Below are 16,704 nucleotides of genomic sequence, written 5' to 3' on the forward strand. Positions count from 1 at the left end.
TGGGGCTGTTCAGCCTGGAAAAGAGAAGGCTCCGAGGTGACCTGATTGTGGCCTTCCAGTATCTGAAGGGGGCCTCCAAGAAGGCTGGGGAGGGACTTCTCAGGCCATCAGGTAGTGATAAGACTAGGGGGAATGGAATGAAGCTGGAGGTGGGAAGATTCAGGCTGGAGGTGAGGAGGAAGTTCTTCACCATGAGAGTGGTGAAGCCCTGGAATGGGTTGTCCAGGGAGGTGGTTGAGGCCCTGTCCCTGGAGGTGTCCCTGGAGCAGGCTGGATGAGGTTCTGGCCAGCCTGATCTAGTGTGGGGTGTCCCTGCCCATGGGGATTGGAACTAGATGATCCTTGTGGTCCCTTCCAACCCTGACTGATTCTATGATACTAAAAGTTCTGACAATGCCTTTAAGTGCTCATGGAATTTGGGGATGTTGCCATGGATTGTAAAGATCAGTGTAAGATCCTGTGCAATGCCAGTTACAGTATCACAGTATCACTAAAGTTGGAAGAGACCTCAAGGATCATCGAGTCCAACCTGTCACCACAGACCTCATGACTAGACCATGGCACCAAGTGCCACATCCAATCTCTTCTTGAACCCCTCCAGGGATGGTGACTCCACCACCTCCCTGGGCAGCACATTCCAATGACGAATGACTCTCTCCATGAAGAACTTTCTCCTCACCTCCAGCCTAAACTTCCCCTGGCACAGCTTGAGACTGTGTCCCCTAAAGTGTGTAGTTGTGGTACTACTTAGAGCTATCTCTTTCACACTGCTGACAACTCTGATATTTTCATGGCAGGGCACGTATTCAGAGTGTGGGGTGTGTGTTTTGGATTCATTCACTCCTGAAGTATTGTATTATCAAGCAAGATTTTCTTTCAATAATTTATTTGCACTCCATGAGACTTTGTGATTAAAAATGTGTGCCCTTACACAGAAGTATAGGAAGCCTCATTTGTTATACCATGACAGCTTTCTCATACACTTCAAACTTGTACTGGATGCCATTCTCTTCTTGGATTTCAGCAGGGACACCTGGGTACCTGGAGAGAGGGGAGAAGAAAATGCAGAAGTTAACAAGTAAACAAAAATATCATTATGAGAGACCTGCAATTTACCCAATCTATCAGAAAAGAGAGTTGTTTAAAAAAAGAGATGAAAACACCACCTTTGGCACAGGTATAGTAAGCACAAACTGTTTTTTAGGAAACATGTTAACTACTATCAGCAACTTGTACACACATCTTTTTAAATTAAGAAAGCATAATCTGATGCAAAGAAGTCCCTACCTTTTTTGCTTAACAAAAAAAATCCTGTCTACAACAGCTTCTTCAAGTAGCTTGACTGCTACCAAGCTGACTGCTACCATGCAAAATGTTCCTCTACATTACAGATTTACTAAATCAATTTTCATTAACAGACAATTTCAAAAATCCCTTCAGCCCCTGTGACAGAATAAAGGTTTTCCAAGAGCAGTGTTATTAGCTGACTCTATCAGGTTTCCACTTTGGGGAGGAAATTATCTGCTATGACACAAATTCACGCTGTAAGGCAAAATTCTGATTTCTGTACACTGGGCAAAGCCAGTGTAAAACTTGAGAAACAGCCAAGAGAGAAACAGCAGAGCTTTGGGTCAGGGTATTAAGGGGGATGTCATGCTCAGTGCAGTGCAGAACATGTTAGAGTTGAAAAAGGCAACTCATGCTCCACACTCACCTTGTCATCCTTCTTTCCTGCCCCCCACCTATTGTCCCCTACTTCAGGGATAATCCATTCCTGTGCCCCTTGCAGAGATCTTGACTTGCCATACTTTCATGTTTCTTCCACTGCTGGTCTGTAACCAGCTGGCAGCCAAAACAAGAGCAGCAAGAAGAGAAGAAAGTCCTTCATTTGCTGTTCCTTGAGGTAGACATTTGAATTTTTGACACCTCCCTACTGCCTGTTTGCTGTAATCCCATTGGAGAGGACATAAAAGTATGATTGCATTATGACAGTGATAGCACAGAGGGAACCACAGTGAATGGCAGAAACTTACAGCTCAGTACTTGTTCCTGCTGTTTGCTGGGAAGAAGTAATTTTCTCCACAGAAAGGAATAACCTTAGAAATCTGTGAAGGCCCAAACCTCCCTACTCAAAACTATTTAATTTGTCTTCAGCAATTCATCAAGGTAATTTGGAGGCTAAATACTATTGATTAACAACGTGCAGAGAGCTTTGAGTAACTCTAAAATAAGAAGCAACAAGAGTTAAAGTTACTTTTCAAGCAAACCAGCAAATGCAGTTCTGTGCTGTCAAGATTATGGGAAAGTTGAAGAATAGAATAGAATAGAATAGAATAGAATAGAATAGAATAGAATAGAATAGAATAGAATAGAATAAACCAGGTTGGAAAAGACCTTTGAGATCATCAAGTCCAACCTGTCATCCAACACCATCTAATCAACTAAACCATGGCACCAAGCACCCCATCCAGTCTCTTCCTAAACACCTCCAGTGAGGGTGACTCCACCACCTCCCTGAGCAGCCCATTCCAATGGGCAATGACTCTCTCTGTGAAGAACTTCTTCCTAACATCCATCCTAAACCTCCCCTGGTGCAGCTTGAGACTGTGTCCTCTCATTCTGGTGCTGGTTTCCTGGAAGAAGAGACCAACTCCCACCTGGCTACAACTTCCCTTCAGAACACAGCAGGTTCCAGGTTCTAAGGGGCTCCAAGGAAAAAAAACACAGTGAAAAACTCCTCTCTGTTGAACCAGAACATGTACCCATACACTTGGAATGAAGCTGGAGGTGGGAAGATTCAGGCTAGATGTGAAGAGGAAGTTCTTCACCATGAGAGTGGTGAAGCCCTGGAATGGGTTGTCTAGGGAGGTGGTTGAGGCCCCATCCCCGAAGGTGTTTAAGAGCAGGCTGGACGAGGCTCTAGCCAGCCTGATCTAGTGTGGGATGTCCCTGCCCATGGCAGGGGGGTTGGAACTAGATGATCCTTGTGGTCCCTTCCAACCCTGACTGATACTATGATACATTCAGCGTATTAATTCTTCCCTCTGAACACTAGACTAGTATGCATCTTCATACTTACTCTGTGAGAAGTTTGTAGTCTTTGTGGTTGATCTCTGGAAAAAATGTGTCACTTTCAAATTCCTGCAAAATTCTGGTCACAAACAATCGATGATTAATTGGCTTCTCCATCGCTGCCTTTCAAAACAATAGAAGAAAGATTAAATTGTTCCTTGTAAAACAGCTCAACCATGCATGAAGTGGTGGTGTTATTAAAATTTTTAATATTCTTGTTTTATAACTCTCTTTGAAGGCTGAAAGCTAGTATCAAGTCTAAGCTCTGATTTGAACATTAACTGTCGTTACAATCCCTCCAAATTCTCGTTTGGCCTGCACCAGCCATCACCATGTCAGCATTCAAAAAGAATCAAGAGATAAGAGTCTTATCATATTTTCTACTTGTAGCTGGCACACCAAATATGTTATCTAAAACTGAAACTCAGTTGCTATTTCATATATTTTATGTATTATGGGATTTAAGTAAAACAGTGAAAATTGAACTCAAAAAACTCCTCTTTTGGTCTCCACCCAAAAGCACTTTCTAAAGGGAAAATTTCATCTTGTGGCAGCAATAGCTATTCTCAGAGCTTGGGGCATCTGACCAAAATTAATACAATAATCATGAGTAGTCCTGTGAGAGGAAAGGCGCAGCATGGATGTGTCTCAACAGGCAATTTATGAACCTTCTTGTAAGACAGGAAGCTTTAAGAGGTGGCAGAGGCCTACACCTCAAGGTAACATGCTCCAATGTTTAATTACTATCACTGCCAAGGTTTCATAATGTAGAATAGAATAGAATCAACCAGGTTGGAAGAGACCTCTGAGATGTATCACAGTATCACCACCACCAAGGTTGGAAGAGACCTCAAAGATCATCAAGTCCAACCTGTCACCGCACACCTCATGACTACACCACAGCACCAAGTGCCACATCCAATCCCCTCCTGAACACCTCCAGGGATGGTGACTCCACCACCTCCCTGGGCAGCCCATTCCAATGACAAATGACTCTCTCAGTGAAGAACTTTCTCTTCACCTTGAGCCTAAACCTTCCCTGGCGCAACTTGAGACTGTGTCCTCTTGTTCTGGTGGTGGTTGCTTGAGAGAAGAGACCAACTCCCTCCTGGCTACAACCACCCTTCAGGTAGTTGTAGAGAGCAATGAGGTCATCCCTGAGCCTCCTCTTCTCCAGGCTAAACATCCCAGCTCCCTCAGCCTCTCCTGGTAGGGCTTGTGCTCATGGCCTCTCCCCAGCCTCGTTGCCCTTCTCTGGACATGTATTTTCAGTCTGCATTAGTTTTCAGTTGCAATGACCAAATTACCTATCAGTTTAACTTCGAAGTTTGATATCTGGACGATGGCAAAGTGATAATATGCATTGAAAGTCATGTAACAATAACAACAAAGAAAGCTTCCAAGCTTCTTGGATGAAAAACAATATTGTGGTGGTTTAGGCTGGGTGCTGGCCCAGATGCCACTGCGCAGGCCACACCTGGGAGGTCCCAAGGGGTGGGCCCAGCCCAGGGGGTGGTCACAGGGACCAGGTATTCCATTCCCATAATGCCCTGCTCCCCTATAAGAAAGTCCATGTGGGGTCTTCACTTCCTCTTTTGTCCCCTGATGCTGCCTAGGTAAAATGGCTGAGCTGCCTCCCTTGGGCCTGCCCAGGCCCAAGGCTGGGTTGGGGGGGGGGGGGGGGGGGGAAATCGCCCTGGGGGGGGGGGTTTGGGTGTACCCCCAGGTGGGGATGGGATGTTCTTGGGTATTTTCTGGGATCTGTCTCTTTTGTCACAGTGCTTGTGGGTCTCTGTAAAACTTTCATTGTTGTTTATTGTTGTTTTCCTATTTAAACTTTCCATCACTTTTGCAATCCGTTTGCCGGAGTCGTTATTTCTGCCTGTGGTGGGGAGGGGATCTGCCCCAACCCATTACAAATATGAAGGTATCTGCTAGGTGAGTTCCTCACTAACAAATTCATACAAACTCAGGAGTTTAGAAAAGCTCTTTTATCTCCAGATCAGACTGAACAGTCACCTCTTCCAGACTTTCTCGACATTAAAATAACCCATTAAAAGCTATAATAGTGCCTGGCTACAATTCATTCTTTAAAAGCTTACAGCTTTCCCTTACACTGGCAATGAGCAATTATCTTTGTTAAAGGTGACTCACCATGCAGCATGCTATTAGGTATCACTTTGACAAGGAGAGGAACCAAGGAACAGCATATGTAATCCAATAAAATTAATTGGTAGCACTGCTGAGAAGTTAGTTGCTAGAGAAGGCTTTGCTATTACTAGAGAATGGCTTAAAAATGGAGAACTAAGTCACAGCAACTATCACCCAACAGCACTGAGCTGGTCTTCAACCGGTTTGTATATTAATACCACCCTTTATTTAAATAAGGGTGGGAGGTAAGAGGAGAAACATACACCTCCAGAACCACAGAAGAATAATCTGCTTCATAAATAAAAACATACCACATTCTGTACACAGAGGTACTTTTGTTTAGTAGTGGAAGAATAAATCAACTTCCCATCCAGCTCCATGGGTATTCAGCTTCAGCAAGAACTCTGTACCACCAAGACAGGTGTGGGAAGAGCATACAGAGTCACTGATCACAAATATTGCAAAGAAAGCTGAACTTAGCACAAGGGAGACTGTAAAGTGACCTCTCTTCTAGACAAATAGTTGCTTTAGTTGAGTGAACCAATCAGCTATGTAACCGTTTGTCCCCAAGTTAGTAAGAGAAGCTCAAATGCCTCCTGAGACAGCCAGACCATCTCTGGGGGCTAGGAATTCTGAACAATATGCAAAAATGACTATGGAGATTTAGCTGATTTTGACCCACATACTCATTCCCATCAGCTGGGAATTCCCAGCATCATGACAGTGAGCATATTACAGTGATGGACAAGGAGACACAGGTTGGCAAAGTGATTGGACTTTGTATTTTGGTTGCTGTCACTCTCCTAAGTGTAATTTTCATTTCTAGTGGAATTTAAGTACAGAGTGGAACTGCATTATGGGGTGACATCCTCACCTGATCCTGTCCTGTCCCCAAAGCCCTGACTGATCATCCCAGGGCTATATTTGACTGGTTATCTTAATCAGGCCTGATCCTGCCCTGTGGAGTTGCGCCATCACTGTACCCATTGGCTGATGAGGACCCTGCCATGCCAGTCCCGTTACTGCCCACAGGTCTCAGCTTCCATCCCCTGTGTGTACCTGGTCCTCCATGTTCCCCTGTCAGTGAAATTCTAATAACTAGAGAAAAGTAAATTTCGTATCAAACATGAAATTCTCCATGTGTGGAGGCACAAAGGAACTTGTTCAGAGAGGACTGGACTTTGACACTCTGCAAACTGCTGCCATGTACCTGGCAGGATGGAGAAGAAGGTTTATCACAACTCTGGCATTTGTGTGAGGGCTTAGTTAGCTCTTCACTGATCAGTATTGCCTTTTTTGGTTTTGTGAATTCTGTAAATGTGAGGATGATGTATGTGATGGAAAAAACAGGTAGTAAGAGGGCAACCCACAAGAAATAATTTTACCAGGGCATGAGGAGGAGATTTTTAAACCAAAATGGTAACTCTGAGCTCATGCTTCTGTAAACCTGAAAAAAATCTGCATCCTCACTCCATGCTCATGACATTACTTTCACTCCATGGCCACACCAGCTCTCAAAGTTGTCCCTGGTACAATATTAATTTACTGTGTTTTTCCCTTTGGACTGTGTTTGCACCTGCACTGGTTTCCCTTGGGAGCTGCGTATTTGTATGCTCCCCACACAGGCTCAGCTCTTGTGTAGCAGCTACTGAACCTTTTTTAAGTCTGATGCAACAGGGAAAGCACTTTGGTTCATGTGAAAGCACAGCTTATTAAAACTGTGGGTGTTAATCTTCTCAGAAACACTGGAACCACAAGAAAATGAGGACACAAGAGCTGAGGTGTAAGGGTCCCTTCAGTTGTCCCAGGTATGTGAACAAGAGTCCTTTTATTACTCACATCAACCTGACCCCCATTATTTTGGTCACTTCCAAGAAACCCTCATCAGGCCTGCCTCTGAAGCTCAAAGCAAAAAGTAGATGATGACCTAAGGATCATGTTCCCCATAATTTCCAGCTGCACTGGACTCATAGCTATACAAGATTAGATTATATCTGCACGTGCAGGACCATTGTCTTGAATTAGTTTCTCTTTGCAGAACACAGGCTGAAACAGTCCTGAAGCTCTACAACAAAGAACAGCTGTGTATTACAAGTAGGTTCAGAAATTATTATATGGAAAATTAATCCTTTATAGAGCTAATCACCAAACCATTTCAAAGCAGTGGGCATAGCAACCAATTGCTGTAGAATGGACCAGTGATTACTAGTAATTTAAAGATTCACAGGTTTTATCACACATGCTGCTTCTGTTTTCTCATCTTCTACTGATGACATAAAATAAACGCATCAGCCAAAGTAACTACGTGAGGCACTTATTTTTCAAGTGTCTTCCTAGAAAACAACAGTGCCAATCTAAATGAAATAGTAGAAAACCCTCAAAATTTCAAAATGGAATAGAATAGAAAGAAACACTCTATTTTCTTTTTGTTTTCCAACCCTTTGAAGGCAAGCTGTATTTTGAAGCCACAAGAGTATAGAAAAAATAATTGTATGCATTAAAGAATAGAATAGAATAGAATAGAATAGAATAGAATAGAATAGAATAGAATAGAATAGAATAGAATAGAATAGAATAGAATAGAATAGAATAGAATAGACCAGACCAGACCAGGTTGGAAGAGACCTTGGGTGTCCATCATCCAACACCATCTAATCAACTAAACCATGGCACCACAGGTGAAGATCTCCCAAAGTTCTAGATCTTACCTAGTTAAAAGAACTTGCCTAAGTTAAACTTTGACTGTTAGGAGAGTCACAGTGACAACTAGGAGAACCAATACCTTCAAAACCCTTCCTTCCCACACTGCTAGGGCTCAGCTCAGTGAGGTACAGAACAGCCCTTCCTTACCAAGCCACTAAGACTAATCCGGCTGAGAGAGGTAGACAGTGTGACAGATACCATCACCATTTCTCTGCCAAGGACAAAAGCAAGTGCAACAAAATTCTTCTGTGACCATTATCAAAAAGCCTGCCCATTTTGCCCTTGCAGAAACTAAAGAAACACTTTAGTCAGTAGACATTTCTGTGTGTTAGTCTAAATGTGGTGAGTTTAAATCTTTTCATCTATGATCTCTGCAAGAATCTTTGAAAGCAACTTTGAAGCAACCTTTCATAGCTGTATGATTTGTGTCTGTGACTGACTCATATATTAACCTTTTGTAGTCACTATTTTTTTCCCAGAGGAATGTCAAATCAATATGTTTGTTCACATGAATGAGGACACAAAAAGCTTCTTTGGGAGTAATAGCACTATTAGACCTTTCCTTCCACATTAAAAAAACCCTCTAAATTTATTTTGAAGACTGTACTAGAAAGGCTGGGTATGTCCCTCCCAAATCTGTGAAAAGTATAAAGATGTTAAATTAATGAAAATTCATAAACTTTTACAAGAAAACATCAGTTAATCTATTGGTCCATTGCCAATATTGTAGTTCTGTTTCCTCTAATTTTATTTATAACTGGGTAAAAGCAGCAAGCAGCATTGGCCACTGCAGGCATGAACTATGATAGTCACGATATGTTTTACAAACCATTAATCACAGATTCACAGATTGCAGTGGGTTGGAAGGGACCCTCAAAGGTCATCCTGTCCACCCCCGATGCAGTCAGCAGGGACATCTCCAACTAGATCACGCTGCCCAAGGTCACATCAAGTCTGATCTTGAATGCCTCCAGGGATGAGGCCTCAAGAAAGTCAAGGAGGTGATTCTCCCCCTCTGCTCAGTGCTGGTGAGACCCCACCTGGAGTACTGCATCCAGTTCTGGAGCCCCTATTACAAGAGGGATCTGGAGGTGCTGGAAGGTGTCCAGAGAAGGGCCATGAGGATGATCAGAGGGGATGTAGCACCTCTCCTATGAGGACAGACTGAAGGAGTTGGGGCTGTTCAGCCTGGAGAAGAGAAGGCTCTGAGGTGACCTCACTGTGGCCTTCCAGTATCTGAACGGGGCCTCCAAGAAGGCTGGGGAGGGACTTCTCAGGCTATCAGGTAGTGATAGGACCAGGGGGAATGGAATGAAGTGGGAGATGGGGAGATTCAGGCTGGATGTGAGGAGGAAGTTCTTCACCATGAGAGTGGTGAAGCCCTGGAATGGGTTGTCCAGGGAGGTGGTTGAGGTGTTTAAGAGCAGGCTGGATGAGGCTGTGGTCAGCCTGATCTAGTGTGAGGTGTCCCAGCCCATGGCAGGGGGGTTGGAACTAGATGATCCTTGTGGTCCCTTCCAACCCTGACTGATACTATGATACATCCCTGGGCTAACTGTTCTAGTATTTCACCACTCTCATTATAAAGAACTTCGCTGCTATGTCCAAGCTAAATCTACCCTGCTCCAGTTTAACACCATTGCCTCTCATCCTAACACTACAAGCCTTTCTAAACAGTCCTTTCCCAGCCTTTCTGCAAGTCACCTTCAGATACTGAACCATAGCTGAAAAGTGTCCCCAGAATTTTCTCCTCTCCAGGCTGAATAGCCCAAATACTTTCAGCCTGTCTTCACAGGACAGGTGCTCCAGCTCTCTAATCATTTTTATGGCCCTCTCTGGACCCACTCCAGCACATCCATATCTCTCTTGTGTTGAAGACCCCAGAGTTGGACCCAGTACTCCAGGTGAGGCCTCACCAGAGCTGAGTAGAGTGGCAGAATCACTTCTCTTGACCTGTTTGCCATGTTTCTTTTGATGCAACACAGGATGTGATTTTTCTTCTAGGCTGCAAATGCACACTGTTGGCTCATGTCCAGCTTCTTGTCCACCAACACTCCCAAGACCTTTTCTGCAGGGTGCTCTCAAGCAGCCCTGCAGCATCTCTATAGAACAGTGCTGTAGTGCTGTGACCCTGACACTTAAACAACAGAGATCTTGGGTAATCACACTTAGGAGTGCTCAAATCCCTCCTCAAAAAACCACCTAGAAGGTCAAACAGGGAAACTGTCTTCCCATTTCCACAAATCTACATAACTGCATATGGGACACATGCCAGGAGGACAGTATCCTGTCTTGGAAACACATGCTCAGGACTGTAAGAGTGTATAGTTGAATAATGTTATGTGAGTGTGGTGGAACAGGGTAAGAACACATGATCAGTGCAAACAGGATAGTCTTCACTTTACACAAGGTAATGTTACCAGCTTGCAAAAATGTCAAGAGGATCAAACCATACTAATTAATTTACTTGAAAACAAAACTAATGAAAAAGCAAACACAGTGCTGTTTTTTACATTGGTTGCTCCCAGAGCAGAATAATGCTTCAGGCCTGAAGAGAGACATCCTCCACACCAACAGCATCTGCAGCTTGCAAGTGGATCCTTGGTCACGTCTCATACTGAACACAACACTCCCAAAACATGGCAACACACACACATTACTCTCTGTTCCAATAGCTACACAGATTAAAATCATTCCAATAGGCACACAGCTCAAAACCTCTTTGTCTTGTATGCAGAGAAGGTAGAAAAATAATTATTATGTCTTTTGTAGTTTACAGGAAGTTTAGACATACTGAAATACAATTTTTAAAACACATAGATTATTATATTATTATTATTAGCCAGGCTTGAAAAAAATCATGATAAAAATAGTGACTCAAATTGTTAATATGTCTCTACTTTAAAGAAGTGATCCTTACAGTACAGCAAAGATTTGAAGCTTAGCACTATATGGCATACACAACCCACTCAGGGCATTCAGAACCCAGGGCAATTTACTTGCTTAGTCCAGGAACTCTATCTGAGAGGGTAACTAATCTCCTGCAAGAGATGTGCTTTATGAAATATGAAGAGCAACTTCATTATTCAATAAATTTGAAGAATGAAACAGGGTGCATTAACAAACACAGTATGTCCAACACTAACACATAGGAGGACACTGGAGCATGAATATTAGATAAAATTTTCCCTTGGAGATTACTGGACATTTCATTCTCCAGCTCAAGCCTTTCTGTTGAAGAATTTCCCGAAGTGCTATTTATCAACAGCATCTATTTTCTGTTACGGCCAGCCCAGACACTAACTAAACAGCAAAACCAATACAACATCTTATGAAAGGATTTTTTGTTCTGTTATGAAATTATAAGTTTCTTCTGCAAATTTAATGCATGAATACAGCTCTGTACTTCAGCAGTGTGGCCTTGAGTGTTGTTTGCTTCTGTGGCATTGAGAAAGCAACAAGCTGAGTAGGAACACAAAAATTAGACGAGACAATTTAAAGTGTTCAAGATGCTGTAGGGAAACCTGTGTTATGAAGGTGAAAACCTGGACTGACATGTAGCCTGTTTTGGTGTTACTAAAGAGGCCTTGGTTATGATGACCTTGGTTATGAGTCATAAATTTTTCAATTAAAAAAAAAAATTGAAAAAAAAATCTGTTGCTAGGTTTTGGTTGTATTTTTTCCCCCCCTCCGCTGGTAGGTTCTCTGTCAGGGATTTGTGCTTAGATATTTTTACAAAGCAGTATTTGTACAAAACACTCTACAAATAACTCAATGAGACCATAACATCCATGTAAGTAAATCAACACCTGGTTTGGGTTTGGTTTTCTTTTGGTTTTGTCTTTCTTTTATTTTTTTTTGGGGGGGTGGGGGTGGGGTAGGGGGAAAGGAAAAAAAAAGTCCCTGTTTGATATTTGGGCAAGTGCTGGACTTAGAGTTCCTATTCCTAATAAAATCTGATTGCTGCTTTTAATCAGTTTAAAAGGATCTCTTCAAGTAGCACTGTTTTTTGAGAATCAAAGACAGGACCTGAACCTCGTAATGACGAGACAATACCTCCACAGAGAGTGCATCTGCTTTAGTGTCTTAACTTGGGACAGAAACATGGTTTTGAAATGAATCTTCTAATTGTCCCCGCCCACCATACTTTAGCTGTACTGGAGAGCGATTTTGGTGTGCATTATCTAAATTTCTTGGGGATGAAACCAAGCCAGAAAATCTTCTCAAGGAACATGTCTGATAAGCTCTAACAGCTAATAAGAGTACGAGGGCCAGAACCACAGGTTTTCTAGCACACAACAAGCACTCATGAGCCACCAGAAGGCTCTCAAAACATTAAGTACTCATGCAAAATCATGGAGTGCCTCTCATGATGCATAACAGCTCCATAATTGCTGTGACCTACTGGCCATTGCTAGCCTGATACACTCCTTCCTCATAAATTCAATCACTATCAACACCAGCTTCCCCTCTCAGGAGATCCAGAATAGTGCAGAAGATCCAGTATGGCGCCACACTGAGATCCGAAGAAATGAAGCTTGTAAACTTGTCCTGCAAGAAGTCCAAAAGCTTCCCTGAAGGCAACAGTACTACCTATCAGGCTCTAACAGGAGATCACAAACGTGATGATCAGTGTCAAGCCACATTTAAAAGATAGGCTGCATGAGGTTTTTGAACTCTCAGTGGTCTGTGGGATCTGTCTTCATTGGAATGGGCTGCCCAGGGAGGTGGTAGAGTCACCATCACTGGTGGTGTTTAGTAAGAGACTGGATGAGGCACTTGGTGCCATGGTTTAGTTGATTAGGTAGTGTTGGTGATAGGTTGGACTCTCAAAGGTCTCTTCCAACCTGGTTGCTTCTGTTCTATTCTATTCTACTCTACTCTACTCTATTCTATGTAACACTTTACAGAGTTTGGGTGCTTGTCTTATTGGGATCATAGTGGACTAGCTTCTCCTGGTACCAAATAGCTCTCTACTGCACTGTTGTGTGGCTACACGGAGGTGCAGAAGAGGATTTCCCCAACTGGCACAGCAGCATACTAGTTTTCCATTACAAGTAAATGAGTATGAGCACCTGGGTACAAGACCAAGGAAAGAAAAGGATTGATGGTGGTTGGGACCACCATGTGCAGGAGGCAGATAAAAGAAAATACAGAGATTCCAGAGTGTCTTGCTCATCTTCTGTGGTGGTTTTAGGCTATGCCTTTAAAATTTAGTTACAGATTTTGAGCAGAAAAGTAGAAAATTATAAATAAACCACTATTGGATGTAAAAAGGAAAACAAAAGATAATTCTAAACAAATTCATTGGGTAAATATCTAGAATAAGATGAGCTGTACCATAATAATCTTTTCCTTTTTTCTCTTCTCTTCTGATCTCTGGCTGGTTTTGCTTCACTCGGGAGAGACAATGTGCTTTTGGCTGGCCTTGGCCAAGTCTAACTTCTCTGCTCCTTTCTGTTGACCCTTTTGTACAGGGAGGTAAGGGGGGAGGCAGAGAGGGAGAAGCTAGTAGCTTCCCCTGGTCCTTGGCCAGGGGGGTCCTTGTGATGTTTATTAATTGTAAATATCTGTAAATATTGTAAATCCTGTATATTTTGTACATATTCATTGCATTCCATTGTAAAGTGTAGATTTTTGTGGCCGTTTGACGCTGTGCCTTTAAGAAAGGGGCACACTGGCTAAATGTTTGTAAAATATTTTGGTTTTCTAAACGAATTTCATTGGTAGGATTGTGGGAGGAGAGATTGGACCCAGGGGAGTTGGGAACTTTCTCTCAGTCTTCCTTCCTTCGCTGTCCCTTTCGGCTGGATCTGCTTCTGGGATTCTGGCCAACTAAGATAAGATACTAACTCCCTGTGCAAGGCCTTTATTCTTTTCCTGCCCTGTTAACTGTCCTCGTCTCTTCTTCTACCTCTTTTGGGGGAGAAGGGAGGTAGGGGGTTGAAGGGGGCACAGGGGGAAGCCCCCTCTGTGGGGGGTCTGATTTCTGGTTGAGTTCATTTGCTGTATATTCCTGTATATACTGTAAAATACCTGTATTTGTTGTGTTACATAGAATCTGTTTCCTTGTAAAATATAATCTCATTTCTCCGACTGGGTTTAGCCGTGGTCTCTTTCTCAGTGGGGGAGGGAAAGCAGAGCCTTTCCTTTCAAACCACCACACTCTTTTTATTGGCTCACCAACGTGGGGCTGGGCAATTAAGTAATTAAGTTGATTTATTGCTTGTCTCAGCCGGAGAAACGAAATGAAGGTGCTCTGGGTTTTAGAACGTTTATTCTTCTCGGTCTGTGGCATGTTGGTCTACCGGTACTGCATCGGGTTGATGTTAGACCAGATAGGTAAATATTTAATGCGTAAAATCTATTTGTGGTTTATGCATAGGATCCAGCTGTTGTATAAACACTGTTTGGGTTTTTTTCGGCTCACTAATTACGGCAATAGAACGTCTTCCACTCTGCCGATCGAGATAAGGGAGTTTAACACTTCAGGAGGTCAAAGAGTAACTTTAAGTGCTGGCTGGGATCTTAAGGTGATTTATTTGACAGGTGTAATCCTGCTGTCGCTGATAATTAATGTCTATCTGCTGTGGGCTCTATATAGAGAGAAAAAGGTTTCTCGACCATGTTTTGTGATTAAACAAAAATCTAGGAAGCGTAGGCATTCCTCTAAATCTGCCCCAGAGTCCTCGAGTGACGAGGAAGGGGCTGCGTCAGTTAGAAAAATAGCAAAACCTATTGGCAAAGCAGCCTTAAATGCTCCACTCTATGACTTTGGCAAGCAGCCAGGGGCGGCTCCCATTCCCAAGATGGCGACCGGTAGTGAGGCAAGGTCATTTCCGTCCGCCATGACAGGACCGGAAGGGGCCCCCACGGCGGCTGATTTAGATCAGGACCTGTCAGCTTCTATCAGGATGGCTGTAAATTCAAACACAGCTCCAGTTAAACAAGTAGCAGTCTTAAAGACCAGAGGTGGAAAGGCCAAAGCTGATCCAGGAGCTAGTGGAGCTAATGGAGGAGAAGAGCAGGAGACTGATCCCGGTGAGGGAACCTCTACTAGACAGACTGATCCTGGTGAGGGAACCTCTGCTAGGAAAGTGCCTGCTGAAGATGAGGAGAAGATTTGTCTTAGAGATATAGCTGAGTTATTGAGATCATCACAGGATGGAGATGCAACTAAGACAGCAGCTGGCAGTGGTGCTTTTCAGCTTAAAGAGGTCCTTAGGAGAGTGACAGCAGGATTATGGGGACAAAACGTTCAGGAAGATGTGATAGATGAAGAGGAGGATGACCTGCAGAGCTGCTCGTCACCAAGGGAGGAGATTCGCAATGTCCGCAAAGATTACCTCAGAGCAGATAAGGAACCCATCCTATCTTGGCTTGCTAGGTGTTATGATACAGGTGCTCCAGCTCTAATAGTTGGAGACAAGTCAGCAGCCCAGCTAGGAACTCTCTCAAAGGATAATGGAATAGACAGACATCTAGCCAAGATTCTCGGTAAGGTTAATCTGTGGATACGCCTTTTAATGGCAGTTTCCCTGAGATACCCTTCCCGAGATGATCTTCCATGGAATCCTAAGCCCTGGACTACCATAGATGAGGGAATTAAGCGTCTGAGGGAGTTTGCCATTAGAGAGATACTCTATGGTGACCATGATACTCTGAATCCTGATGACATTCCTGTGGCAGCTGGTCTTGCTAAAAAGCTTATCAAGCTTGCTCCTTCCAATTATGCAAACATTCTGGCAAGTAGAATTGTGGCAAGAAATTATGGTGGAGATCCTCCTACGGTTGGCCAATTCACTGATCAACTAAGACAATTGGATGATAGCATGACACGTGTTTCTTTGGTTTCAGCCATTAAAGCTCTGTCTAGTGAGATAAAGAATTGCATGAGAGAGCTGAAGGATGAAATCAAGGATTCCATATACCAATTGGCACAAAGAGATAATTCCAATTCTTCCTCCAGGTGGGTGCAGGTTTCAGCTGTGAGGAATAGACATCCTCCAAGGAGGTCATTCCAAAACAGGCCAAACCAAAACAGACCACCAAGGCAATCACGTAGGACCATTTGGATAACTCTACGTGATCAGTTTGGTGAGAACATGAACAGGTGGGATGGTCAACCAACTTCTAATCTTTTCAGGAGACTGAGGGAACTGCAAAGTGGCAGAACCCAGGGTAGCAATACCAGAAGGGTAGCTGTTACTTCCACAGTTCCCCAGGACAACAATGACAGCTCCAACAGTGACTCCAGTTCTAACACTGCACAGTGTGCTCGTTGCACCTGTGGAAATGTTCCCCATAATTAGGGGTGCCCTGCCTCCTGCCAGGGGGAGGAGAGGGATAATGGAGATAACAGAATCTATTGGGATGTGTACATCCAGTGGCCTGGCACTTCACACTTTCAGAAGTACAGGGCCTTGGTTGACACAGGAGCTCAGTGCACCATATTGCCATCAAATTATCAGGGATCGGAGTCCATAACTATTCTGGGAGTCACTGGTGGATCTCAAGAGTTAAGTAAGGTAGAGGTTAATATAAGTCTAACTGGTAAGCAGTGGAAGAAGCATACAGTTGTGACCGGACCTGATGCACCTTGTATTTTGGGAATTGATTTTCTGAGAGAAGGGCGTTTCAAGGACCCTAAAGGTTACAAATGGGCTTTTGGAGTAGCTTCTGTAGAAATTGATGGACAAAAACTGAAGCTGTCTGCTAGACCTGAACTCTCTGATGAATCTGCAGTTGTGGGACAACACAAGATTCAGGACATTAAGT

The 16,704-nt window shown here is 43.4% G+C and overlaps 1 protein-coding gene across 3 annotated transcripts in view; it reads right to left on the reverse strand.

The window, feature by feature from the left end:
- Positions 1-788: 788 nt before the first annotated feature.
- Positions 789-16,704, reverse strand: part of DHFR (dihydrofolate reductase) — a 28,833-nt gene continuing 12,917 nt past the window's right edge. For 2 of the 3 annotated variants that reach the window (XM_054178389.1, XM_054178391.1), the window contains exons 5-6: positions 3,080-3,195; positions 789-1,041 (exon numbers count right to left, since the gene is read on the reverse strand). In XM_054178389.1, coding sequence (XP_054034364.1) covers positions 957-1,041; positions 3,080-3,195 — 201 coding nt within the window. In that variant the 3' untranslated portion in view covers positions 789-956. Of the gene's footprint in view, positions 1,042-1,764; positions 1,833-3,079; positions 3,196-16,704 lie in introns of those variants that run through there. The other variant, XM_054178390.1, reaches the window with a different exon arrangement.

The sequence above is a fragment of the Dryobates pubescens genome, chromosome Z (assembly GCF_014839835.1).
Source record: "Dryobates pubescens isolate bDryPub1 chromosome Z, bDryPub1.pri, whole genome shotgun sequence".
NCBI classification, from domain to species: Eukaryota; Metazoa; Chordata; class Aves; order Piciformes; family Picidae; genus Dryobates; species Dryobates pubescens.